Source organism: Alligator mississippiensis, chromosome 16, assembly GCF_030867095.1.
Source record: "Alligator mississippiensis isolate rAllMis1 chromosome 16, rAllMis1, whole genome shotgun sequence".
Classification (NCBI taxonomy): Eukaryota; Metazoa; Chordata; order Crocodylia; family Alligatoridae; genus Alligator; species Alligator mississippiensis.
This window is the reverse complement of record NC_081839.1, coordinates 619,329-647,253: the sequence shown is the minus strand read 5'-3', so window position 1 is coordinate 647,253 and position 27,925 is coordinate 619,329. Positions and strand designations below refer to the sequence as shown.

The following is a 27,925-nucleotide window of genomic DNA, read 5'->3' as shown; positions in this document are numbered from 1 at the left end:
GGGGAGAAGGACCACTACCACCCTCATCCAGCCAAGGCAGATGACACCCCAGCGCTGCCATGCCCCCCAAGCAGTGTACACGGCAACCCAGGACACTAGCCACTGCCTGGGACAGATGCAGTGCAGTGCTGAGAAGATGATACGGGGGACGGCCAAGCAATGAGGGTCTAAACTGGTGGCAACAGGACGAAGCTGCTGGTCTGCAACTTGGTAACTGATAACCACTCTCACTGCCGCGTGCTCCATGTAGCCTAACGCCATGACGCTGTCTCAGGAAGTTTCCTCTCACTTGGGGGACTTGCTACCCATGACAAAGTCTGCTCCATCCAGGTTTTTCTTGAACCGATTCCACTCCCACCCACTTCTTCCCTCTTTGGCTATTTCTGTAGCTCAGATGCTCCATGAACATCTAACATGCTTGCTCCCCGCACAGGTGAGATGCCAGGGGCTTTGCTCGACGTGGTAGCTGCCGTTGAAAGGCAGAGGCCTCTGCGAGATGCTGCAAGGAGCTACTGGCTTACCAACCGAGAGAAACAGACCCAGCGAACGCGCACAGGCTAAGAGATCAGACGATGGCAGCGCGTGCACCCCCAAGCTTCCTATCAGCATCTTAACAAGCCGGCCGGTTTTACCAACGTGCTGTGGGACTTGGATATCCCAGTGGAAGGAAGGAAGTGAACCGGGGCTCTGTGGCTGTTCCCCCAGATCACACGAGCAGACTTCCCCTCCTACACAGTTCATTTCCCCACGTTGCCATTTCTTGCCCGAGCATCCCAGGATCAAAGCTTCTGGAGCGTGACGCAAGGACCTCCATTCCCTGTTGGCTCAGTACTGATGGCTGTGGCTGCCTGTCAGCCCCATTCCTGCTGGGCTGTCCTCCCACTGTGTCTGCCCGCTCTGTCACACTGTCCAGCGTAAGGAAGGCAGCGCTGGCATTTCTCTGGCAGTTACTAGCATGAAAGCATTAAGCTGCAGCCCCATGATGTACCACTCCAGTATTGTAACCCAGGCAGAAAGAAGGGCAGAGACTTGCCACATACTAAGCAAATAAAGTCAGGAATAGCACTCTGGTTGCAGCTCTGTTGCTTCCCCCATCTGGCAGCCAGTTCTGGAAGGACAGACAGTCTGCAGGATCGAGTACACAGAGGCTTTGTGCAGTACAGCCAGCGGATACATGCCCAGGCTCAGCTGCAGGACTGGTCACTCTGCCTTGGGAACCACTGCGTACAACGCGCTGCCCTTGCTGTCCACGATCCCTGCTCGTTGCCGTCCGCAGACCCTCCGAGACCATCAACTCCAGCTGTGGCCCAAGGATGCCGCTCTGAAGTGTACACGAACATCTTCACCGCCAGGGCTGCCTGCCAGCGCAGCTTAGACTGACCCGCAGCGACTCTTACTGCCAGGCCTGGAGGCTGCTGTGCTCCGAGGCCTGCTGCGACCCAGGCTGCTAGAAAGGTTCGCACTTGCTGTCTGAAAGCAGGTTGTCTGTCAACAGCCAACTAACAAGCCCAACCTCTTCGCTCCATTAGGCCTTAGGAAAATTAAGCAGTTTTCCATTAGCAGTGTCTGTAACTCTTTGGGTATGGAAAAATGTGCATTTTAACCACTTTAAAAGGAGAGGGGGCCTGCTGCTCTTGAGCTACAGGAATCATTGAATTAATCTGAGCAAGAGGGAAAGCCACAGCTGCCAATTAACAAAGCAATCACTGGGTGAGGGGAGACAGCCACCTGCTTTGGTAATTCGTCCGACTGGCTTGGTGCTGCCACAGTAGGATTGGTGCTGCCGGGGCAGGGCTGGCTGGACGGATGGCGCTAGGCAGAAAGCAGGGCGGCAGCTTAGCAGTAGAGCTCGGGGGAGTGTTTGCAATGATCAGAGACCGACCACTTTGGTCACTCGAGATCCTGCTCCAAGTACATTAGACTGCTTGGGTCCCATCCCTGCCCTGGCAGCTGATACCTACCTACTGTCGTCATCAGGCACTGCGCTGCAGAAGTCTACTTGGGGGGCAGCGATCCTCTCACTGGGGGTGCCTGCAGCTTCAGACCCAAGTAAAATTACTGGTTCCAACTGCTTACGGTCTCATCATTTTAATTATCCATTTAAAGGGGCAAGATGTTATAGTCAGACAACAGCACTTCCGTTTGGGCTTTACACCCCTACCTGCACAACTTGCTTGTGATGCTGTAGTAAGACTTGGAGCTTCTTACAAACTGAAGGACAGCGTTTGGAGAATATGATTTCTCTTGAGGGTGAGAGGTGGAGGGGAGGGGTTGCAGACAGTAGGAAGCCGCACTCACACCTTACCATTCAAGCACTGAACGCCCTGGATTTACACTGTTCTGATGAGAAATCTGCAACGCGGGGCTTTGTAAGCAAACAGCCGCCAGCTGGAAGGGGCAACACACGCACTAGTCACCCATCCCTAACGCTGCAGAAACAACAAGCCGCGACGGCACAGTAACAATGTGAGGTCCTGCCCAAGGAAGTTAATGTTTTCCACAAATTAACTGCTGCAACTGTTTGTTTCTTCTCAGGGGTTATTACAGGTGAGAGTCCTCATAACTTGGAGGAGCAGTCATCGTGAAGACAAAGGAATGCTTACAAGAAAATAAGTGATCTTTACAGCTTAGCCAGTAACTCGATGTGTTCAAGAATTAGCACAACAGACGGTGTGTGCAATCACCGTGGCTTTATGCAGTCAAGATCAGCACTTGTCCCAACCAAGCTGGTTAATGTAAAGGAGGGGGACATTGCCATGAAATACAAAGCTTGCTTCTCCAAACACAGGACCCAAGCAGCAGTCAGCCAAGTTTTCCTCCCGTCCTCGACTGTGGCAGCAGCTACGCCCAGCAAACCCCTCGCCCAGGCGGGCTGCGGAGAACGCGCCGACTGACGACAGCCCCCTGGCGGCTCAGAACGGCGGGCAGGGACTCCCCCTTGCAGACCCGGAAAGAGGGATCTCTCTCCTCGGGGGCAACCAGCCCCTAGAAAGTACAGGGCACATAAACCTAAGCAGGGTCACCAGCGCTTCAGGGGCGCTTACACGGGCCGTGGAAATTGCTGCTTGGTTCTGAAAGACCACTTTGCAAGCGTCTAGGGCACCATGCTTCAGGCCTACACTCATTTCAAGGCAGTTTCTCTCCCAAGATATTTTGTGCTGTGGAAAAGTTTTATGTCAAACAGGTGCTCTTAAGTACTCTCATTCTGGGCAAACCTTTTATTGAACAAGTGCACACAGCCCTGCTTTCCTGCAGTCACCTCTTAGGCAGCTGAATTCCTCATACCATTCACGACTACCTTATAGCCCCGTGCCATAAGAAAGGTTTACCAGCCCTTTTGACTTTCTTCAGATTCATCACGGCCTCGCTCTGCGCAACGCAGGAGGTAGCAGATCAGCAAGACAGACTGGGCAGACCATATCTAGACCAAACACCCCGGCTGAGCATCTCAGTCACAGATTTTACCTGCTTACAGCAGGACCAGACGACCTATACAGGCTTGCTCCAGGGCACAACCGCTTCAGGAGCTAGGAGGCTGGCATTCACCGAGTCGCCTGCAAAGACCCCTTTGCTGGGATGCACCATCAAAACTTTATTCCAGTTCTCCCAAGAAAACAGCAACAGTAACTGAATGAAAAGGTTTACTGGGGGTTTGACTCAGCAACCCTCCTCTACACAGCGTCCCGCCGAGTCCAGCAAAGGCACAGGAGGGATACAGAATCGGTCTGCCGGTTCCTCCCCGGGACGAGACCAGTGACTGGTGGCTGCTCCACAGCAAATGTTTAGCAGCCTAGTAGAGGAAATGAGCGGGTGATAATCCACACGCGCAACACAGCCCAGCCTTTCGCATACTGCTCACGGGCACTGTGGCAGTCGTCTCAGTTTAGGGAAAATTCTGATAAAGAGGATCATGCTGATAAAAATAAAACGCGCGCTGATTAGCATTATCCGCAGCAACCAGTCGACACATTTCTTTGCATGCTGCTCGAGACGTTCAGACTCATCCTCCGGCTTCTCAAAGTTCTGGTCCACCATCGCCATCCTGAGGGACCGAGACAATGTCTGGGGAACAGAGGCAGCTGGTTTTCAGGAGAAGGAAGACAACCTCTCGGGGCTGGCGAGCAACGAAGCCAAGTGGTGCTGACGGCCAGACCAGCAGGCTCTACAAGGGAGAAAATACAAAGGGGCCCCAGTGGTTAATACCATGGGCAGTCAAGTTTGAGAACTGCAGTCTGAAGGGAGATGCCCACAGACAGATTTAGGACCTTAAGTGAAGTAACCCAATTGCAGAAGTGCCAGACATCAGCGGCTCCCAAAGCCTTCAATGGTCAGACCTCCATAGCTTCGGACACCTTCACTTGAAAGTTTTTGGACAGCATTTCTCACATAGCTGAAGGTAAAACAAAAGATAAAGTCTGCCCTCAGTAACGACCACATGCATCAAAGACAAGACGGGTCCTGCCAGTGAACTCCTTCCCCTGTACCGTATTTAGCAGCCAGTTACAGATATTACTGTTTATACTGTATCTCAGCACATTCATGCGTTAGGCTGCGTTCCTACCGAGTTCCTAGTACTAACGGGTGCTACCTGGTTCCCTTGTTTAATAACGTTCAGTGCTGCCAAAGAGTTGTTTTGGAGACCACAAGCCAAACTCAGCATTTCTTCTGCTAAATCCTCCTGCAGTTCTGATGGTGCTGCAACACGGCATCCAGCTCCGTTGCCGACCGCTTCTCATCAGGTGCAAGTCCTCTACGGAGGACAAGGCAGAAAGGGTAGGATACTTCAAACGTTTCAAGGACTGCTCTCCCGAAAGCACTTTGCTATGTAAGCTGACAAGCACATTACATCACAGCTCACGTACCTTATCAATTGGAAAGAGCAGTAAGTTAAACACAGACCATGGAAGCCAGTCGTTAACATCTGGGCTTACACAAACAGGAAGCAAAACCCTTGCACCCGAATCAAAACACGTTTGGAAGTCAGAAGCCTTTGGAAAGCAGCTGTCGCTTCCCGCAGAGCAGCAAAATGTTATATTCTGACTTACTTGCGCTTCCTGACACTCGTCTTTAAAAACAGATTCTGAGGAGCCAAGCAGTTACCTTGTTTTAGCACATCATAAACCTCCAGGCCTGACTCGATCGTGGCAAGCAGCAATCCATGAAAACAACAAGAGGCCAAAGGAAATTAAGGTTTAACTTTGTCTGGGCACCTGCCTGAGGAAACGAGTTTAGCAAGCTTTGACGGAGGAGGCACCAAGCTATCACACCCGCGTCCAGTTCAGAGAAATGGAAGAGACCAGCCTGAAGGAAAGGACTGAATCACGTTCCCAAATGACAGCAGCTGTTTCTGATCTAAGTCAAGCGTAGCTCCTCCAGCAGCAGCTAGAGAAACTGGGCACTGATGTGGCGGGGTACAGTGGGGGTCAGTCACGCATTTTAGAAGAGTTAACATGATCTGGACTCAAGTGGCTCCTGGACTACGCAGTCTGCCTGTGCCAGGAGACACGGGTAACGATAAGACCGGACTCTTGTGTCTAACCCTGAAGTAAGTCTGAATTCACGCAGACAGATGCTGTCTGTCCTAACGCAGCCGAGCACAATCACATCAGGGCACACCCAGGCACTACACAATACCAGCATCTGTGCTAGCACTTCTACTCGTCTTATCAGCTGTTCCAGGGTGACAACCTCCTGGGGTCAAGCTGGCGTCAGCTGATTTGTAGCCACCCCATGCACCAGCCTGCAACCCTGAGCGTCTGAACCAGGGTCTCAGATAGAAACGTGCCATTGATGGACAAGGGATCCTGGGGAGGCAAGGAGACAAAGTAAGATGAGGTGCACACACAGACATGGAACTGGGGCCCACCTGCAAGCACCTCTCACCCCCAGAGCATCCTCCTCCTCCTCATGCTTCTGGTCAGCAAGTGGGCAACTGCCCTGTACCCACCGCAAGGAGCCAAGAGAGTCACAGACCGTAAGCTAGGCGCAGCCCCATGCTGCTAACTGACAATCTGCGCTCACTGGGGAGAGACAGGTGTATCCTCAGCTTTACAAACACACACTTTGAGAGGAGAATTGAGCAAAAAGAATGAAATAAAAACATCTCAGAAGCTGTAAGGGGTTCCCTTGGCTGTGACCTGCCCCCACAGAGAGCCATGGGTCTGAGGCCTGCTACCAGCAGCGGTCCCGGAGGACACTCGCTTCAAGGCTGGAAAGCATATGCTGGGGACAGCACCCGGCCGAGGTGGGTGACCCCCCGGAGCTGGCAGCGAACACACTGTGCCGAGCAGCTCACACCTCATCTTGTCGTACAGCGAGCTTTCGTCCGCAGGTGAACTGTTTCAGTGGCTGGGGTTCGCTCTTTCGTTGTAGTAGGAGTTCGTCCTGGAGCCAGGAACTGATTTGCCAGTGCCGTCTCAGTTGATGACGTCTATAAAAGAGAAATAGCCAAAAGGAGTCATTAACCCAATGCTCTGCAAGGGACGCTGGAGAATGAGTGATCTGGGGCAAGAATCCAGAGAGCTCTTCCACCGTTGCATCCTGCACAATAGGGAGAGAAGCAAAGTGACAGCACAGACAGCTGCGACCGCAGCAGACCGAACCGCAGCACAGAGATCATGAAGTGCCAATTCTCCAGATGCATAGACGTCTCTCTAGCTATGTGCCACGCAGGAGGCACAGACGAAAGGGCAAGCTGCGTGGAACAAGCAGCATCAGTCACAAAGGCTCAAAGGTCATTCTGGGACATGTCTAGAAGGAGTCTGGAATGCCAGAGGTCACGGCCACTTGACTTCTAGATCTGACCGACACGCTCGAGGTTTGGAGGAAGAACATGCACGTGTGGAATCCCAGATGAGACTCGATGCTTCAAGAGGAATGCCAGAGACTCGATGCCCCGAACAATGACAGCACCGCGGGCACAAGTAAAGAACACTTAGCATGGCATTTCAGGCCGGACAAGAGTCTTACCAACTTTTCAGCTTCCAGAAGTCCCTTTAAGAAATCCTCTTCACGGGAGTATTCATTCAGCAACTCAGGAGCAGGCTTGCTGCAAGCAGCAGAGGATATCATGAAAACCAGGAGTCAGCATTTCCTATTGCAAATATTTCAGAAAAATCAAATGCACAGGGGCTGGGAGTCCTAGTAGAAACTACTCAGACAGGGTTACCCTCACGGCTGGTTCCCCAGCAGCTAGCTTTCGGAAGCATCACAGGTTGAACTGCCCACAGAAAAGGAACGCACCTGATACCTCTAGCGGTAGCTTCTCCAGGACACGGAGAGTGTGAGGGTGCGCGTGCAGGGGAGAGCAGGGTCACAGACAGCTGCCTCGCTGACCACGTGTGCTTTTCCTGCTGGGAGGCTGCCCCTCGCGTGCGTGTGTCCCTGTGTGGAAGGCAGAGCGCACCAGGCACGCTGGAGCCTACCAGCAAGCTACTGGAGCACCTGTGAACTGGGAGAGTGCTGGAAGATTTCAGTCTAAAACCCCCCAAGACGCATCTTGCCACCCAGATTGCTCCTGTGGTGCACGTGGAGACTGAAAAGGCTCCGAGATGCAGATCACCTCTTCCGTGCGTCTGCGCTGCACAACGGAGCCCCAGAGGTCTAAACAGGCCGCCGAGTGCTCCTGCAGGGACTTCACTGCTGGGTCGGACACGTGTTAACGGCAGTAAAACATCCTCTGGGGTAAGCAACCTCTCAGACTCCAGCCACATCGAGCAGCCTCGCCCAAGCACAAGCCAGCAACCTATTATCAGAGACCCAGGTGTATGTGCAACTCCAGCGTCCTGGGCTCCATGTTTCGCAGGTACCAAACTAACTTAAAAACCATGTAAGATAAGCTGTGTCTGGTTAGAGAGCTCTCACCGGGAGTGTTTCTTTAGTTCAAGAAGCATCTCTTCAAGAGCACCTACGTACTGGAGAGAAAAACCCCCAAAACAAGCAAAACTTTCACAAGTGTGGGCAGCAAGTGGAAGCAGTGACAGATTCTGAGGGCTATGCAGGCTGACCCTCAATTGATGAGAGCTTCCCTTTAACTAAACGTGATCTAATGATGCTTCTAAAGGCCCAACAAACGTGTGTAAACACAAGTCATTTGTGTGACGTTAAGCTGCACCACTTGCATGTGCAGACTGCAGAATCTGCAACCTGCATGAAGAGCACACTTCTGGGCAACAAACAGATCCTCACTGCGAGATCCAGAAGCCTAACTTTACCCATGCCACTTCTGTGGAGCCCAAAGAAACGAGCAAGGCCAGATAATGCTGAACTGTAAGGTGCTCCACACGTTAGCTGGCTGACAAAGCATTCCCTCCCAGAACCAGAAATACATCTCCAGCAACAGAGACTGTTTTAAATGATGAGTTTTGGATTGGACTCATTAAACCCAAGTGAGAAGCAGTTACAGGTGCCTCCACATCCCCTTGCCAGACTGTTATCTGCCAGTATTAAGGGCGTTTCTCCCCCTTCCACCTCCACACTGAACCCCTGGGCATCAGCCTACACAGGACGACCCGTCTGACCGCGACGTGCCGCCAATGCAGGGCAAACCAAAACCTGGTAATGTTCCCAAGAGCGGTTTTGTGTGCGAGTAGTAACAGGAGCAGGTGCACGTTTCAGACAACATCATTTTCAGACCGACGAGGGCCCTGTGGTCTACAGCAGGCCGGACTGGATGGCTGTCACCCGGCTGCCCGATTGTCAGAGCTACGGGCAGAAAGTCTGCTGCTACGACAAGTCCTTCTGGGAGAGGCAACGGGGTGCGAGGGGGCAGTGGTCAGAGCTGGGCACCTTGGGCAGCACCTCCTGGGAGGCGGATGCGGCCGGTCACCGGGTTCCCAGCTCGGCTGTCCAGTGGAGACGTGCATCCAGGGGCCAGGGAGCGGGCGGGATGTGCCCGGTGGCACGGGCAGCCGAGCAACACAGCTGGCCCAAGAGAGCGAGGCCCCACGAAGTGACCCTGGGTCTGGGGCAGGGAACGGGCAGCCACCGCGGCCCGGGCGTGCTCACGCCTACGCGACAAGGGCAGGAGCAGCCGCGAGCCGAAGCGACAGCTTCAGCCCCCACCCAAACCCCTCAAACGCGTGGTGCCCACCAGCGGGGTGCACCGCTCCTGGCCCCGGCCCCGGCCCCAGCCCCCACTCGCCCGGGTGGCAGCGCTCAGCCACCAGTGCCTCGCGGCGGCTCAGCAGCCGCACCAGGTTCAGCTCCAGATGCGTCCTGCCATCGCCGCGGGGCCCGGCTGTGCTGGAACCAGCCGCATGTCACTGGCGAGCTGCCATCTTTCTGCTGTGGGGTGGGGCCTGCGGGGACCCCGGCCCAGTGCCCCGCCCCAGTCCCAGACCCCTGTCTCCACACAATGGCCTGCCATGGGGGCAGGCGGAGGGGTCCGAGCCCCTGCCCCGTGGAAACCCCCCGCCCCAGCCCCTTCCTGCACGTGGCGGGAGGGGCAGAGCGACGGGGACCCGCTTGTACTCGGCACCAAGCGTTCCCCGGGGAAAAGGCTGGCACTGGCACAGCAGCATGAGTGAGCACGACTGCACATGACCGGGTTTAAAAAGTGCAATGTATTCATCAACGTGTCGATATACTTCTGGCCTCAGTGAAGGCGATTACAACATCAGAAAGTCCGCAAACTGCCAAGGAAGCTGTCGTAGAAACATAACCGGTGCAGAGCAAGGCCCCAGGTTCCCCCGCTCCCCTCTGGTCCTACCAGGGCCCACAGGGCCACGCTTTCCTCCGACAGGCTCAGTTCCATGCACTTTACTTAAAGCAGATTTAAGATCCTACTTCTTCTGCAGTTCCTTTTAATTTAGATGTCTTACAAAGAGCAGAATATCGTTTGCTATGAGCAGCTCCGCTCGACCTGGGCCTGCTGCGAAGGGCCCGGCCGGCAGCTCCCCAACCACAAGGACACGTGCGCCCCTTCACGGCCCTCGAGGGATGGTGCCGGAGCTGCAGTCAACCTTCAACATAAGAATCGGGCGTCTGAAATATTTCACTCGGGCATAGGTGGCACATGCGAGTAAGGGTCCGAAAACCGCCGCTTCACTTTTGCTGTTGGTTCATATTCATCCACAGATTCCTGAGCCTGGGCCACAGCCGACCCTTGTGCAACGTACACAGAGTGGATCTTATCAGGTCGCCTTGCTGGCCGCTCCCTCCGTCTCACCATGAGTTGAGACGCATCCGTAACTGAAGTCCTGCCCCGGGATTCTGTCAGCTTGAGGATCCCAGGAGGAAGTCTTATATTTGCTGTTGGCATTACTGGATTTCGGCGCGGTAGTTTCATGCTGACCAGCATCGAAGATGATCTGTGTCTTGTAGCCAAGGAGGCAGGAGAGGAGTGTGAGGAGGCCAATGGAAGAGAAAGACCAGGCGCTCTGCTAGAGTCTCTGGTGAGCACGCCGAGGCTCTGGTCACGGCTCTGGAATCCAGACGGAGCAGCTCCTTCAGAGAAAGGACAAGGCACTTTGATGGTAAGACGCACGGTTTTAACACACAAGTGGAGACTACCAGTTTTAAGCAGATGTCAGGCTGCAGGACAGGGGTGAGGGGATGTAGAAGATAAGAAAGCACGTACTACCTTAATACTGACCTTCGGCATCCAGCCTCCCTGCTCGGTCGCCCAGCAGGCTTTCCGTGCTTGCCGAGGTCTCCGAGTCCACGTTTTCCTCATCAGAGCATCGCTGGTCAAGCTCAGGTAATCGGTAAGTTATGTCTTCCCTGCAAACACGCACACACTAGCACTCCAGAAAGGCAAAGACTTTCAATATGTACCAAACCCACTGACATGAACAGCTAAATCTCCACCTTAACAACCTATATTTCAAAGTATTTGTCTTTACCTGTTAACCTCTTACTTTCTCTTTCCAACTTCCTAAAGACTTGACTAAATAATTAAGTCATTTTGATATTGCCCTACAACATTAAAGCAGCGTGTTATGCTACCTCTTAAGGCACAAGGAACAAGCTGCAGAGCTAAATGGATTTAATCAGGAATGGAAAACTGGGACTCACTTTTCCTCCTTAATTGATTGGATGCGTTCAATCAAAATCTCCTTTTCTCGCTTCTCAGCATCAGATGCTTCCTCTTCCTCCTGAAGTGAGCCCAGCTCAGGAAAATTATTGTCGTCATTTCCCTTAGGCTGGGGGCTTTTATTCTGTAAGAGATAACCGCGTCATATTTCTCGATCAGGCGCAAGATAAAGCTACGCTCTACTCCGGATAGTGCATTGGGTCTAAGAGGCAGAGGGCGGGGGAGATGGCACGTGAAGGACTCCAACAGAAGTGGAAAAGAGTTCTTAGTTACCCATTTCAGACACAGATTTAGATAGGGCAAAGAGTAGTTGAATTTCTCATGAAACATTTATTCACCGGATTTGTTTCAGCATCCTCTATTAGAAACTCAATTTGCCCTCATTTACTGGTATTTCGTTTTGAGAGTCAATTAAAACCAATATGAACCATTTAGAACTTCTGACAAGCAGGGAAACAGCTGTACATGCAGGTAGGGAAAGGGTGTATTGGGTGCACGCGGTCTGGATTGTTTTAAGTGCCTTTTCAACCAAGCAAGTTCCCAGTCATGCAGCAGTGCCACAAGAGAAGTAACCATGCACGGAGAACCCGTCAGGTATTGTACATACCAGTACCCCCTCAGAAGGAGAAGAAAACCCAAGTTTTACAGGCCAGAGCTAAAGAAAGACGAAGACCAAATTCACTATGGCAGGTAATTGCAGAAAGCTGTTTTTCTGATCAGAAAAATTTCATTAAAACTATATAGATTCACAGCACGTCTAGCTGTTAAGTATTTTTGCTGTTATGCAATTTCAAACCAGATAAATCACAAAATATTAAAGGCTTTATGGAACGAACAATCTACCCAAGCATACAGCTACATGGAAGTCGTCATCACAATCCTTTCACTCAGCTCAGTATATTTTAACCTTGTAAAACAGCTCATTGCCAATGTCAAATCAACCAGCTTTTTAAGTTTTTCTTGTCCACCAGTGATATTTAGCTGTTCCTGTTGTAAAATCCTCACTCCTGGTTAGATTTCTAGGGTTTGCAGAACAGCTACAGCAGCTTCTGAATCAGCAAATAGTCGTACAAAAGTCAATACTGAGGTCCACATGGAGAATCTCATTCCTCAGCTGTCGGACATCTTACATCCTTCTTAAAAGTGGACATGCAGCTTAAAACCTACTTGCCTAGTGCCGCTTAGCATCCAAACAAGAGGTTCATAATACAAATTTAAAAGGGCAGGGCCTTAATATGACCTTCCTTTAAAAAAAAAAAAAAAAAAGATCAATTGATCTATGGGATGACCAGGCTGAGGAAGTATGGCGAAAATCACAGCGCAAGTTCCATCTAGCAATGAGCACTCATTCATGAAGTCAGACTAGGAGTATTTCGGCAGGATTTGATCCAGATCACACACTACTTAGTACAGAGAAGCAGGATATGGTAATGCAATCCTTGTCCCACCACCCTTCCCATACTGCCTCCTTAGCCAGGAGGTGCGAGCACTGGGTCTGGAGTCAGCAGTGTAAGACGCACCTCTTCCACTACAACGCCTTCATTCTCTGTATTTCAAAGCTCCTCTGGCAAACCAAAAGGCAGGCAAATACCAACTCCCCAGTTTAAGAGAAGGGGTGACCGAGTCCAAGGAGACACTTGAGTTGTCCAAGGCTATTCAGGCAAACAGTTCCTAAAGTGGGCAATTTGTTTCACCCACTAACTCACAGAAAGACAACAGATCTATGTACTATATGCATTTTAAGACATCTTCAGCCCCAAAGAGGCTTTGATCACGTGATGCCTTTGCACAGTTAGCTAATCTAGAAAGCTCGAGACACGCAACATAGCCTCTGCAGAGGACACCCGAAACAAGAGAACCACCACAGCCCCTGGAACGAAGGACTCCTTTTGCTGTGGAACAAGCTCACCAAGTTCATATTCCGGCTAGAGGAGGCACTGGGCGGGAACCTAGATGCTCTTCAGAAGTCACCACACGTCCAGGAGGTACTCTCTGTTCATGTCCCTAAACCCAGACTCCCATGTGGCAGCACAATTAGTTCCTAATAAAGTGCTGGGCTCAGCACCCCCACCGGGGTCTGCCTGCTGGGATGCGAGGCCCTGGGGCTTGCCGCAGTACTTACCGTGTTTTGTCGAAGCAGCGAAAGCCGACGGAACGCAAGGCTCTCGGCTGCTTCCAGCTGATTAATCTCAGCCATTTTTATCTTGTACTTTCTCAACTGCTCTTTTATTAGCAACTCCACACACCTGCATGAAAGAGCAGAAGTTTATTCAGAAACTTGTCTCCAAGCAGACACGTCCTATGGACAGCTATGGGGATGAGAAGCATCACCAACATGTGGATGTATCGTTAACACTGTCAGTGACTAAATCCAGGTCAGGGATGTCAGACGGACATGGGGATGGGTCCCTCAAAGCCAGCTCTCCAGAGGAATTCTTTACAGAAGCGGTGCTGCGTGATACAAGGGGAAGAGGCTATGCAGGCAAGCAAAACCGACCACAATCACAAAACAGTGCTACACAAAATGATGCACGTTCTCACTGGGAGAACCCAAACCTCACACACTGTCTCCATGCAACAATGGTAAATGAACAAACATCACCCAGCCTGCCACCTATTTCCATTGTCTCTACCTGCTGTCCTCCCTGCTCCGGCACAGAACGCTCCCGAAACTGCCCTTCTCCACCTCTACGGCCCCACGGGAAAAGCAGACCGAATCAGAAGTTGGAAAAAGCTGTCACTTCATCATTTTTCAAATACTTCTTTAATTTCTCCTCTGGCTCTTTGTTTAAATAGATGGAGGCTGCTCAAAGGGCGATCTGACACAGCAAAGGTCATAAGCACTTGGAAAGCTAGAGAAGCTGCAGTGAATCCGGAAGGCCTATTAGTAGTCGGCACAGACGGCATGGGCAGAACTCCCAACTCAAGGAAAGATTCAAGATAAAGGCTGATGGGCTCCCAGGCAGATGTAAAACGTACAGGTTTGTTCCTGCCCCTATTACAATCAAAATAGTGGTTCTTTTCTCAACACAACATTTATACACAAATGCATAATCATGATTTTTATCCTATACAAATATGCTGTTGTATCCCCACCCACCCAGGACCCCACTCACAAAACCAATAAAAGCAGTAAGTGCTGACTAGCACTAATGTTACACAGCAACGCCTTGATGCTCCAGTCAGGGCTCCTTGTGCAGAACAAGACGCAAGGCCTTGCCCCAATGCAGCTTTCATTACTTTTGATGCACGATACAAATGAGCACGTATGTGTACAAAATGCTGTACACTAACCTTGCATGTGTCTCAAGAACAAGAGTGTCATCCCATTTTACATGCCGAGAAACTGAGACAGATGAAGGGCTTGAGTAAGGACACAAATTCGGGGGCCCAGTCAAGATGGGAACTTGGACCGTGGCAATTTCTCAGTCCACCAAAACCACCTTGTTTACAGGGCTGGAAGATAGTTCATTCAAGGGGATAGTGAAATGCAAGAAACAGGAGGTGCACTTGTCCACGCAGGGCTGGAAGGGCATTTCCCACACTACACACTGACCACAGATAGATCCCAAAGCAAACTATCTGACACTCACATTGTTGTCTTTGAGACGTCCTTCATGCTGGTTAGAGGGTCTGAATTATCAGGGCAGCGCAAGAGGCATGGAGCAAAGATGATAGCCAGAGCGTTAGGTGACATGCGGTTTATATCTTCTATCAGGGCCACCCTGAAATTCAATGCATGGAACAAAAGTGAATATTTCTCAGCACATTTTGCTAGAAACAATCCGATCAAACTTTTCCCAAGTGTAGCAACAAGATGGTTAGGGGGTAATTCCCAGAATGATTCACTACATGCAGAAAGTCCTGGGAAATGAGTTAAGTTTACATCTTGTTGCACAAAACAGAGTGCAAGAGAACGTAATCCAAAGACTGAGATAGCCTGGATAAGCCCTGCTTAGCAAGCCAGTTGCACCTTACCTGTAAAGTCAGATATCATTATTTTTAGGACTCTAGGATCCTTTGGCAAGCACAGCCTTTCCAACCTGTGCCCTATTGGCACTTTCCACCTCAACGCCAGGATGCTACAAGCACTTAGTGCTTATAATGCTTGTCATTCAGCTACACCAGCATCTTCACCAGTGGATATTCACAGAAGCAAGACACTTATCACCACATTAATGCTGAGACCCCGCAAGAACAGTTTTTTTAAAAAGTGAAAAAAGTGGTGGGAGGACAAAGCAAAAGAAATTCAAAAGTTTGCTGACAGCCTTCTTCAGTGAAGCTTCTTCAGTAAAACCAAAGCTCTCTGGGACAAGCGCACAAGAAGCCGTCCCTCGGAGGTCCCAGGAAGGAACACTGTCAAGAGGTCCTGAACCAAGAGTCTAATATCGAAGACAAGACCATCAAAACCACTCCTTTAGGACGTGCGAGTACGCACATGAGTGCAAGAGCAAACTGCCATTTTATATACAAAAAACCCAAACCAATTGCCAATACTAAACTCCCTCATCCTTGTGTCAATTTTACAGGACAACAGTTAAATCCTGCCCAGACCACCCCAGAAGTGTCAGGCTGTCAGGAAGCTTGCAAGATAAATTCATCATGCCTTTGGTGAATAGTCATACCTTCAGTTTACATGACTTCCCTAAGAGTCACTGGAAAAATGACATGGGAAAATGGAATTAGCACTAAATAAGACAGAAAATTCAATTACTTGACCAGGTGGAAGACAAGTCGCTCCAACGTGTTGTGATTGGCTTGTGGAAGCTGGTCAAGGACGCTGTAAATGGCACAGAGCTGCTCCTGCTTTTCTGGCAGTTCTGCATAAGGAGATAAGAACACAGGATTTAATTCAGAGCTCACAAAAGTTCTGCTGCCCAAAGCTCCCACTGATTGTCCTTTGAGGCTCTGAGCAAAAGTAATCACTGCACAGAAAGTAAGAGTGTAGCTAGGCGGCAGAGCCGTTCGTACTTTTGTACGTAATAGTTCAGCTGTCTCCAGAAAGTCTAGCCTAGACACCCCCGGTCTGAAGAACGGGAATGGAGTACTGAGGTCACATCAGAAACGCTAGAGAAAGACACTTTCTAATCCCAATTTAGGGTCGACACCTTCTAGCAAACACGGTTGGTGCTGGGGCACCGAGTCCTCCAGTATGGTAAACAACACAGCGAACTCTTCCAAGTGATTACAAACCTACCTACTGCTCGGAGGAAGTCACTGTACTGCGCAAACGTCATGAGGGGATCTGGTAACTCCCGCAGCCACTGCTTCAAGATCCCAGTGATAGTATGAATGGGAAAATTCTCCAGTTTCACTGAATTTGGATCTGAAAAGAGTTAGCACATTTAGATGTTTGATTCCTCAAACAGGCAGAATCGACTTTCAAAGTTGGGAGCTCTGAAAGGATTCCAGCGCTGCTGCATCTGTACTCACAGAGCCCGTACAGCAACTGGGGTAGGTATGTCAGAGCGTGCAGTAGCCGATGACAGCTACAGAACTGTACACCAGGCTCCACAGTGCAGACGCTGTCACTGGGAAGCTTTTCTGATGTGAAAGAGTGAGTTACAGATGCTCTGAGACGGGCAAGGCAGCAGCACGCTGTGCACGGAGCCAGAAACGACTGATAACACCATCTCTGACCTGACTCCAGTAACTGCTTCAGCTCCTTTATGCGATTCGCTGACCCAGATTTCCTGTAGATGCCTTCTGTGTAGAGGCCATGCATCTCCACATATTCTAGCAGTTTCTCCAGGACCACGGGGACTGAATTCTTATCGCTGGTTAAGGAACTCACACAAACCCCAAAGTGACGCGATTCTGCATCTTGGTCATTCTAGAATTGATACGGTACAAGCGTGACTTGGATCCCAATTTCCAAGCTACCAAATTCACTTAAGTTATTGTCTCCTGCTACACCTGGCTCTGAGACATGAAAGCTGAACGCTTTACTCCAGGCTCTCTGCTAACTTTTAGTTGCAGGAGGCCCCATGGCAGGCACGCTGCCTGGACGGTAACACTGTGAAGTTGCAGTTGTTCAGACCGTCTTCGGTATCAACTTTTCTAGCACATTACGTGAGTGCATTCTAAAGGCGGAAGAGCTCTCACCTTTCTTCCAAAACCGGATGTACAGCTGCTCTGAATTTTGGACACACATTTCTTGTGACAAGCCAACTTGCAACCTACAGAGAAGAGAGGAGTGTTACAAACAGACCAAAGCAGATTCAAATGCTGAATTTTCTCTCGCTTGTTGTTTAGTTCGAATAAGCTATACGCAGAGTGCTTTCCAAATTGTGCCTTGGGGCATGCCAGCACTGCAGTTGACTGAAGCATGTGTACAGAGGGCTCTAATTTAACTGATAATTTGCCCTGACTTGTCAGCAAACATGAGGTTGTGCTGAGATGTGGGTGCTCCCACATCTTGAGTTAACTAGTTTAAAGCTAACCAAGTTACCTCAACACTGTACTACAGTCACTTATAGGCCTGCAGCCTACACAACCCCTTCATCTTTGTAAGAGACATGGCAAATCACTCTCAGCTTCATGGCAGCACTGGCTGGATAGACCATGGCTACATGGAAGTGGTAGGTTTCCTTTCTTATTTCACCTAAATCCCCCTCACCACACAACCTTTTGCCACAAAAGCAAAAGCAACAAGCAGTTGCATTTAAAGCACGGCTGTTGCTCCATTGAAGCGGCTGGAAAGAATTGCTACTTCCTACTGTGACAGCTGCTTGTACCTGCCCTCTCACTGCATAAGGCTCTGCCTGCCTTTGCCTCCAGTCCAACCAGCTGCCTGTTAAGCCCTGCTTGTCTGCGCCAGCCACAGTTGCAAGGACTCGGGCCTTTCTGAAGCCGAAGCAGAGCAACAAGGCACTTCACTTACTGCTGCAGAGACAGGCCTTCTCCATGGGCCAAATGTAGGACGAGCACTGCTCACACGACTGCCGAATGCTCACTTGGTAGCTCATGAACACGTGGCCATTGTGCTCCTCAATCTGGGAAGGAGGGAGAGAAGTGAATCGCTCTCTGTTTATAAAGACAGGCTGCTACCATGGTATACGTCTTCTTTCACAATTTCCTCTGCCAGTCCCATACCTATACCCAGATGTTCTTCTAGCCCAAGGGAGCGAGCTGGCTCACTTCAATAACCGTGACATTTACTGGAGAGTAACTTTAATCCAGTCACATGGAAGCTAGAGCTTGCCAACACTGATCAGTCACTTGTCCTTTAAACATTTTGCATATTTTGTATCCTAGAAAAGATTTTCACAGGTGAACTAGATGTGTTTAGGGATACCAGGCCGCCTGCCTGGACAGCAACTCACTTCAACCAAAAGCCAGTGCCAAATGCTTCTGTGCCAGCGGTGAAAACTTTAAGCACACAACTTTAGATAAAGTGGTCGAACCCAGAGAACAATCAGCTTGCGCATCAAGCACGAGCATCCACACCCCTTAACGTACAGCTTCCTAGCACAGTTATGCAAAGTGTTTAATTGTTTAGATGTTAATTTAGTTGCAAGATTGACGTGTCAGGTTTTATCCCAGAACCCAAAAACTGACCGACTGCAGGTGCATGGGAAGCCTAGTGTTGGGGAGCCAGTTTCCAGTGCCAGGCTCCCTGCGTAACCGTACATTTAAAAGGCATGCCTGCAGCTGGATAGAAGCAGGCAGCCAGGGTCAAGACCTCCCAGCTGCAGACCTGTCCATGGTGTGTGGGCAGCTGGGCATCAGGGACCTCCATGCCACACATTCAAGTTAAAGCACAGAGCAAATCAGCCACAAACTTATTCCACACTGAAGTCACCATTAAATAATGAACATCTTTGTTAATTTCTTTAAGTTCACACTTGCAGCTAATTTGGATTAGGTTTCACAACTGGTTCTGTGTAGACAACCCCATAATGACTGAATAAAGTGAGCCCATTCCAGGAAATGGTTCTGCACTCTGCTACACGATTACAGACAAAAGCAGCAACATGATGCAGTTAAGAGATTAACAGTTAGTTTATTTTGCAAACCAAGTATCATTTCAGTGTAGAGTCAGTGGGGTCAGCACTCTGGGGAAGGGTTTTCCCCATACAGCACTTAGTAGGATGGGACCCCAACCCAGGCTGGGGGAGTCCTGCCTTTTACAACAAAAATAATACTCACTGCACGCTCTTGTTTCCGTTTCTTCTTCTGCGCTTTGCTTTGCTGCAACAGAATAAAAAACCCTGTATTTGTCTTTAAGGATTCCTCTCACCACTGAACCTCACAGCCCCCACTCCAGCACCACCCTCGTTTAAGATCCCCTATGGCCCATTCCCCGAGGCAGCTGCACGAGGTCCCTGTCAGAGCTCAGCAAGCCGTCTCCCGAGCAGCAACCGGAGCTGCGGCACCGTCCGAACAGCTTCTCGCTGTTACTGTTTCAGAATCTTAAAAAAAACAACAAAATGACCATCGTGGACCAAGGTAAGACTTCTCTAAAGCCCCTAAAATCTGTTGTGTGGGGGATTTTCACTAATATGGTGAAAAACGTTTCCAAAAGAACAAAACTTCTGTGGAAAAATGTTCTGAAGTCCCATAGCTTCCTCGTGGCAACGGTTGGAATAAATGTGGTTCTAGTTTTCTAGCGTTTAAAGTAACTTCTCTCACACAGCGTGGCTATACAATGGTTGACTGTAGCATACCTTGTGCTGCTCAGACTCCTCTTTTTTGAAGTATTCCCGGGAAAACTCATCAAGAAGGGATTGGAAGATATTTAAAACTAGCTTGACTTCTTTCTCTTCCATCTCTTTTGCCAGATTTACAACTAGAAGCTGATAGTTTTCCATCAGGTCTTTATAGCCAACATGGATTTTTCCATTCTAGAGAAAATAAAGGCATTAGTCAAATATGAACAACCAGTTTAATACAATGGATTGTTCTTCTCTTCTGATATTGTTGATACAATTTTGGATACAGTTTTATGGCCTATTTTGACAAATCAGGTGTGAGAGAGTACACTCACAATTCTAGCTGAAGATAATGCATCACAAAGCAGAGTCAGAAAAGTGTGCTATGTGAGGGAAGGGGAAATAGAAGAGGCAAAGCGAGGGCAGGGAACGTGGGAAAGCACTCTGCATTCTTCTGTAGCAACTCATGCAGCCACGGACACAGAGTGAGGACAAGGAAGACAGGCGACCATCTGCAAGAGTGCATATTTAACAGGTAAACAAAGAGGCGTCTCTTCTCATGAGCAGCGTCTGCAGGATTTGGCAGCTGCACTCAAATTTCTTTGCTGAAATAAAAATACTGAAATATTTGATTACTTTTTTTCAATTCCTGCTTAGCTCTTGTAAGAGCCTGGCCAAAGGCAAAACTAATAAGGAGAGCTAAAAAAATACACTTAACCTCCCCCTCTTTTGCCAAGCTACTGTTTGTTGCCTCCAAAACCAATGTGAATATCTCACAGAGCTTTACTTACAGGAACAGAGTACATGGTTTTGATGTTTCCTCTAAACTTGTCTGTGGCTTTGAAAAACAAGCATTCAATAGCAGACTTCTGAGAGTGCAAGTCATTTATCTGAAAGGCAATAATCTTTGTCACAAAAACATATTTAAGGTGAAAATGTACAGTCTATATTAAGCCATTAGCCATTTGGCCAAACCAGACCAGACACTTCTGCAGAAGTAAGGAGCTGCTGTCAAAGTAGTACAACTGTTACCTAATTTCTCCCTCCTTCCCCAATCACTGCCCTTCTGCTCCCAATGGGTTTTCAAAAGGCAAATGAACCATTCTTGTGCGCACTTTACTGCAACACTGCGGGTGGGGTAAGTAGTTCCTGCCTCTAAGCAAAGCACCATGCAAACAAAGCTACACAACTGTCGGTTCAGGAGGGATGCACGCAGCAGCACGGTAATGCTGCCTGGGACAGAACTGAGCCAAACAGATTCGATCTATGTGCATCAAGCACCTCAGGACAGAGGAAAAACTAATTTGGTGTCATGGCACAATCTAGTTTTGCATCAAGTTATCAAAGCCTTCGGCGCGCCACACTAGAAGAGCTGGACAGCTCCCAACTACCAGCAGGGCAGCCGTATAGGGGTGCACACAGCAGGACCTATTCGAATCGGATTTGGCCCGAATTGGGGACAGTGATTCGATTCATTGATTGGGATCACTGTCCTCAATTCGAGTAAGCCGAATCCGAAGATTCAATCCTGATTCGGAGAATCAGCGATTCGGCCGTAGACACAGCTTTAGATGTTTTCTCTACGTACCTCGAGGTACCAGGCGCAGCTTGTGAACGCTGCGATGCTGGGGCGGATGGAGTGTCCCACACAAGTGGGGGGGGACGCCCACGTGCTCAGCGATGAACCTGGAAGTGGACTGGAAGTACTTCTGCTGGGGGGGGCCCCCCGGCTTGGCGATTGGCCGCAGGGGGACCCTGGGTGCCCCCAGACCCAGGAGGCACCAGTTGCTGAGCTGGGGGTGGGGGAACCCCCAGCGTGCTCCCTGGCGGACCCGGAAGTGCTTCTGGTCCACTCGCGGGTCTGCTGCTCCTGTGGGACACTCCACGCACCCCCGCATCGCAGCGTTCACGAGCCGCCGGCTACCTAGAGGTTCGTAGAACGAACATTTAAAGCTGCGTCTATGTCCGAATCGCCGTCTCTCTCCGAATCGATGGTTTGATTCAGAGAGATTACAGGATCTCCCGATTCGATTTGCAATTGAAGATTCAGCCACTGAATCGGGCTGAATTGAATCAGCAACCGAAGCGTCGCACCACCCTACATCCCGACTATTTCAGGAAAACTTAAAAAACAAGAAAAATAAATAAGCAAAATATAAAAGTCAGGAAAAAGGAAAAACTTCCACACCAATTTACTTCAGTTTTCCACAGATAACTAGCCACAGAACGCCTTCTATTCTACTTCACCGATTTTCACCTTGTTTAGAAGGAACTCATCGAGATATTTCAGCTCATCGGCATTTGTGATCTTGCGGGACACAGACACTCGCCACTTCTCAGACGCAGCTGTAACTTTGCTGATCTTAATAGTACGGCTCTTCTTTGCTTTGCCAGCATCTTTCACGTGGCTCTCTCCTGCCTGAGGGTGACCTGGTTGTCCAGGAGGGCCTGGGATAAGAAATATAGATTTTATAAACGTTTTCCAGGCAGGATGATATCAATCAATTCCATATCACCAGAAATTTAATTGTGGCCATTTTTCCACACTGTTCTCTGCACAAAGCTTTAAAATATATATATCATTCTAAGAACTACACCGGAAACACAGTTAACACCAGTTTTGTCCCTCTGGGCCCAAGATGAATCTCAGACGTGTCTCTGAATGCCCAAGAAGGACGTTTGTGCCCAAAAGCTCGCAAAGAACTTTTTCCAACTATTTAGTTGGTCTTATAAAAGAGATCACATCTACCCAAAGAACCTTGTTTGCCTTTATGATGCATCTATTTGAGCTTTTTTAATAGTAATACCACGAGACCCCACTGTTAAAGCCCCTCAAGAATGGAGACCTAAAACTCCAGTCTGAACATGGTTCCCCGCGTCTAGCCGAGGAGAGGACTCTCCGGCAGGATTCATCAGGAGTGAAGGAATGTGGCAGCAGAAAAATAAGAGCTGAACATCATCATCATAGAAACTGAATTCATCCTTTCCAAACACTCTTGCATTTAGTACTCTAGTAGCATAAACCAAGGGTTACTTTCACCATAGTTATATTTTGGTGACAGACTGGCTAAAAATAGCATTAAGACTATCTAACAAATGCCTCACATGGAACTAAAATCTGAAACTATAGAGAATACTGCACATTTTGTAAAACTAGAAGATTCAGAAACTCTCTCTCAGTAGGCAACAGAACAGAATTTAAAACCCTGCTTTAATTGCATCGTTTCAACGAAAGCCCCCAAAACCCAAACACACAACTTCTGTACGCAACAGGCACTTGAAGAATTTTCATTTCAGCTGATCCCACAAGTGCAAGTTTTAATGCAGAAGACACCCATTTACATTCCTCCGCGCCCATTGTAGCAACTCACATTCCGACACTTGCTGCGGTTCAGATGTTTCTCGTATCAAAGCACACGTTACAAGTGAAATATTCTCCCCTTCCTCTATTGCATCCAGACTCTCCTTAAGGTTTTTCTTGTCTGTTTTTTTCCCCAGGAATCGACGCAAAGGACTTTTGAACGTAGACCTAAAAGTAAAGTCAACACAGGTTTTTCTCACACAATCAGGCAGGATTCCATTATGAATAAGTGACTAAGAAGTAAGTCTCCAGAACAGAAGTTATTCAGCTCCAAAGACTGGTGAAGTAAAACAAAACCAGAGGAAAGGGGAAAGAGATTAACTAGCTGGATCGCATTTATTGCAGAGAAGTGTGACCTCTCCGTGCTCCATTTTCCAAGCGTTTCAGTTCACTGGAGATAAATTACCTAAATAAGAAGGCCCTTTTCCTGAAAATCCACTGCTAGAACCACAGCTACAAGCAGAATGAATGAACCAAACATCCAATTCATGTCAGCTACTGACACTACAGCAATTTTGCTGACTGGCTGAGAAAATTCCCTGCTTCTTCTTTTCCTGCCCCACGTGCTAGTGTCACACATTCTGGTGCAGGTGATACCTGGGTGTACCAGGGTAAATTAAGGAAAGGGAACACTCGTGAGTCCGTTTGGTTAAAACCAGCCCCATGGCCACAGAGAATACGTACTTCGCATCCATCTGCTGGCTAGAAGACTGCAGTGGAACAGCTGAATCCAAGGGTGATAACTGCTCTGTTGACTTCTTTTGCAGAGTGTGTTTTTTGTTGATCTTGTCTTCTTCAGTTGTATCTGGAGGTGGCTACAGCACATTAAAAACACCATAGTCTTTAAAATGAAACAAGCGTCATATCCTGCATTTACATCTTACTTTTGAAGGAATCTATAATCAGGTTCTGTTTCCATAAGAAAATCTAAAGAACCTGCTTCATCCAAGTTATCGATTCTTTATTCGGGGAGATGCTCTACGAGGCACGACGCCTCTTCGAGGATTCCGTTTTGAAAATGGAAAGAATAAACTGCTGTATAAAATCCAGTGAACAAAACCATCCATCTTACATGGAAATCCAGCCAACCAGACCTGATAGGAACTTGCCCGTACTGCATGCACGGCAGGTCAGCGATTCCCACATTCCTGGACTTCGCATCCCTAACAAGCTAAATAAGAATATACAAATACATCTTTGAGCAGTGTCAATACCTGACTCATGCTGACAGATTGGGCCAGGTTGGAGATATCATTCAGTGAAGAAGTAGTCCTCTTCTTTCTGTAAGATTACACAAAAATTACTGTAAAAAACAAATTATTTTAAATACTACAGTCTCAACTGTCTGGTCGGCTCAAGTCAAAACACAAAACTAAACAAACTTACGTCGCACAAAAGAGTTTATCATGTGTTGAGAATTACTGTCCCAAGGTCGTCACTGTTAAACATACCACACACTGATTTTTAACCTGTGGGGGAGGATCTTGACCTAACCTTCTCTCTCATTGGTCTTCCAAATTTCCAACTTCCATTTCAATGTCCAAATTCTTGATTTGATTTTTTTCTATCATATACATAGGGCCAATCCCTGGAGACTAATGAGGCTGTTTATTTTAAAAAGTTCTTTAACTGGGAGAGGCAAAGGAGGATTAGTATAGTAGGAGCCAACCTTTTTGGCAGGTACGCCACAAATTAGCCCTACACCCTCTCTGAGTACCACTTTAAGGCCCTTCCCATGCCCAATCAGATGCTCTGCCTTCTTCTCCCTCCCTGCCCTACCTGATGCTCTTTGTTTCTTGCCCTACACTCCCTGCCCAACCTGTCACTGTGCTGCCTGTCCCCTCCCCACTCTGCCGCGTGCCGCGCAGGGGTTAGATCCCAGAACGAAAGGTTTTCTGGGCACTGACAGACTTGACGTTGTCGTGCAACTGGCCATCAAAACCGCTGTGCAACTGCGCGCTCACAGAAGAGCACAGCTGCAGAGCACTTAAAGTGCTCAATCGTGCAACAAATGAACCCTCATTACATGAGGCTTCAGATGAAGGCACTTCAAAGCAGAGCATCTTCATTAGCTTCTGTTAGTGCAGGCCAGGAGCAGGGCTGGGCTGAAGCCGGCCAGCCCCAACCCCAGTGTCATCCTCAGGATGAGGGAAGTCGGGGAGGGAGTTTCTGAGGCGGGGAGCTCTAATCCACCCACCCCATTCCAGTGCAGGCTGGACAAGTCCGAAAACAGACCTCCTTCCCCTCCTGAGACAGCACTGGAGCTGGAAGTGGGGGCAGGACTAGGGGAAGAGGCTGCAGAACACAGCCTCTCTCCCTGGATCAGCTTGATCCCCCACCCTCCTGATCCAACAGCAACATCTATTGGATCGCGAGGGTCGGTCCAAATCACGGTGCTCTCTGTGAAGTGCCATGAGTAAGACCAAGAAGCTGCACATCTGTCAGCGCCCTTTATGTCTGACAGGATCCCTTCCTTCCACCCCTTAATTGCTGCCAACATACTCTCTCCCTTCACTTTGGATTGTATTACAGAAATGTGTCCTCAGCAGTCAACTACTGGTGAACGCAGAACAGTAAAGCAATTGGGAAGCTGTTCTTACTCTAGTGGAGTCTCTGGAGACTGGCCACTTTCGATTCTTTCCTCGAAAGACTGGCTTAGCATTTCATTCTGACCAGCTTCTGACTGCCTCTTTCCTTTCCATTTTTCCCGTTTATCTCTCAGTTTCCCTGGGTCATCCAGGTACCTCTGTATCTGAAAAGAGGTGGGGCTGTCCAGGTCTTTGGCTCTGTGTTTCTGTCTTTCTGCACGATATTCGACCGGACTTCGAAAGCTTCCAGTAGCAGGTAGGCTACTTTTAAAATTCAGCATAAGATTTGATGGCCTTTCAGGACAGTTGAAGCTTTGGCTGCCTTTTATCTGGCTCTTTTGGCTCTCCTGTGTTTTCAGTCTATAAGCATCCTTCTCATCTAATGTTTCCTGCTTTGATTCAGTGGTTTGCTCGTGGGAATCATCACCCATTATTTTACGTGACAGTTGCATGTCTGAAAGTGTTTTGCTTTCTTCCACTGGGATTCTCTCCTCTGTACCTTTCAGAAGTACCAAATCTTCTGCTGTGGCTTTTTCTGGCTCTTGGACTGTTTCTGGGGCTTCTTTAGCAGAAGTTTTTTCTTCAAGGCACACTAAAGACTGTTCATCTAAGGAGAACAGGACATGCTTATTCTGCAAGTTGTTGTGCTCCAGCCCTCTCTGTCGTCGAGATGCCCGTTTCTCCCGACTACTTGGGATCTTCTCTGGGCCATCAGCTATGCTCTTCTGGGATGGCACAGCCCTTTCAGGAGCTTGGCTCAAGTTTTCAGTTTGCACATGCTGAGCTTTGTCTTCTCTTTCTGCCACCTGTTCGACACCTTCATCTAGTTGCGTCACTGGTTTTACATCCAATTGCTCCGACGCCGCTTCACCATCCTCAGCCTGGTTTATACCAGTCTCTTTCCCTTGAGCTTGTTGCATCTCCGTTTGCTCTTCCTCAGCTTTCTGCTTCTCCACAAGCATTTGTTGAAACCTAGTTAATAAAAAATTAAAGATGGGGTATATAAATGAATAATCCAGAAGGAGCCAAAAGCAAGCCCTGTGGATTAAATATGGCTTGCAAAGCACTGCAGCTAGATGGTACCAATAAATGGAGTCCCTGCATGACTTCTGGGGTACTTTGTACCGGGGCCTTGGACTTCCTGCAAGCCACAGCACTGAAGCTGCTGTAATTGATACTACGACCAATTCCAATTCTGAAGGAACCCAGGCTTCCCTAACACTTCATCAATGTAGTCCAGCTGGGCAAACCTTGGCTGCCCTTGGCTTATCCTGATAATGCAGTGCTGGTAACGTCACTGGCATCAGTTTAAATCAGGCACCAACTGCAGTTAAGAGAAAATAATACAGAGAACGTACTACTGGGAAAACAGACTCATTACAGCAGTAATTCATTCATTCAGCCACAGCGCAGAAAGTCAGGCAGCCTGAGGTATTCCTATACAGGTCTGGCAGAGCCATGCTCCTCTCTTACCTCTTACGCTGTAGGTGCCCCCTAACAAGCGCCTGCACAAGGGAGATTTGCCTCTTCTGCTGACAGTAGGACTTCCGTTCCCTGTACCCTCGCCACACTGACTGAATATAGACAGCAGCATTTTTCCTCTCCAGTGCCCTCCTAACACAATACGAGCGCCAGCAAGCCTAGAAGGGAGACTTCATTAGTCAGAGACATGCCCATCAAGACTTTCTTGGAGGGGAGGTTTGCAACTCGCACTAAAAGTCAAATAAAATGTACCTGCAGAGTAATGGCTGCCTGCCGCATTCTGAGGAAGCGTCTCCTTTCCAAAACCATCCTGAGCCAGCTCTGAAGGCGAATGATTTTTCTGATCACTTCTTTATGTAGTGCTTCCTGTAATACCTGTCGCTCAGGCTCTTTCATGAACACCTGGTCAGTTAAAAAAAAAAAGGTCACATCAGCACAAATCAAAACCAAGCTGCTTCATCTCTTGAAACAGATAAATCCCAGGGAACCATTCCTACTGGGTATCTAGACACTGTGCTCTCAGCACAGTATGCCTGTATTTCCTGTTACTGGAGCATCTAACCTCCATTTCCAGTGCTATGGGAGAAGGCATCTACAACACTTTTGTTGATTATATCTGGTGCATTAATAGGTCATTTCCATTCACATCTCCTAAAGGTTTGGGGGGGGTTTGTATTAAACATACAGGGAGAGAGATTTACTCTCAAAATTCTGTTGCACAGCATTTCAGTCTGGTTTACTGCACAGCCCAACGTGAATTTGTTCCCCCTTGTTTTACTGATTAAGAGTGTGTCAGACTCTCACT

At 48.8% G+C, this 27,925-nt stretch overlaps 1 protein-coding gene across 5 annotated transcripts in view; it reads right to left on the bottom strand.

Annotated features, from left to right (window-relative positions):
• Nucleotides 1–9,543: 9,543 nt before the first annotated feature.
• The window catches only part of MYO9B (myosin IXB), a 55,218-nt gene continuing 36,836 nt past the window's right edge, over nucleotides 9,544–27,925 (bottom strand). For 2 of the 5 annotated variants that reach the window (XM_059719674.1, XM_059719673.1), the window contains exons 21-41: nucleotides 27,373–27,522; nucleotides 27,112–27,278; nucleotides 25,651–26,610; nucleotides 24,265–24,331; nucleotides 23,735–23,865; nucleotides 23,061–23,218; nucleotides 21,947–22,137; nucleotides 20,481–20,579; nucleotides 19,705–19,881; nucleotides 19,187–19,228; nucleotides 17,919–18,030; nucleotides 17,141–17,214; nucleotides 16,676–16,868; nucleotides 16,233–16,361; nucleotides 15,750–15,855; nucleotides 14,629–14,760; nucleotides 13,158–13,281; nucleotides 11,643–11,690; nucleotides 11,017–11,159; nucleotides 10,595–10,722; nucleotides 9,544–10,446 (exon numbers count right to left, since the gene is read on the bottom strand). In XM_059719674.1, coding sequence (XP_059575657.1) covers nucleotides 9,995–10,446; nucleotides 10,595–10,722; nucleotides 11,017–11,159; nucleotides 11,643–11,690; nucleotides 13,158–13,281; nucleotides 14,629–14,760; nucleotides 15,750–15,855; nucleotides 16,233–16,361; nucleotides 16,676–16,868; nucleotides 17,141–17,214; nucleotides 17,919–18,030; nucleotides 19,187–19,228; nucleotides 19,705–19,881; nucleotides 20,481–20,579; nucleotides 21,947–22,137; nucleotides 23,061–23,218; nucleotides 23,735–23,865; nucleotides 24,265–24,331; nucleotides 25,651–26,610; nucleotides 27,112–27,278; nucleotides 27,373–27,522 — 3,783 coding nt within the window. In that variant the 3' untranslated portion in view covers nucleotides 9,544–9,994. Of the gene's footprint in view, nucleotides 10,447–10,582; nucleotides 10,723–11,016; nucleotides 11,160–11,642; nucleotides 11,691–13,157; nucleotides 13,282–13,668; nucleotides 14,031–14,628; nucleotides 14,761–15,749; nucleotides 15,856–16,232; nucleotides 16,362–16,675; nucleotides 16,869–17,140; nucleotides 17,215–17,918; nucleotides 18,031–19,186; nucleotides 19,229–19,704; nucleotides 19,882–20,480; nucleotides 20,580–21,946; nucleotides 22,138–23,060; nucleotides 23,219–23,734; nucleotides 23,866–24,264; nucleotides 24,332–25,650; nucleotides 26,611–27,111; nucleotides 27,279–27,372; nucleotides 27,523–27,925 lie in introns of those variants that run through there. The other 3 variants (XM_059719676.1, XM_059719675.1, XM_059719677.1) reach the window with 3 other exon arrangements.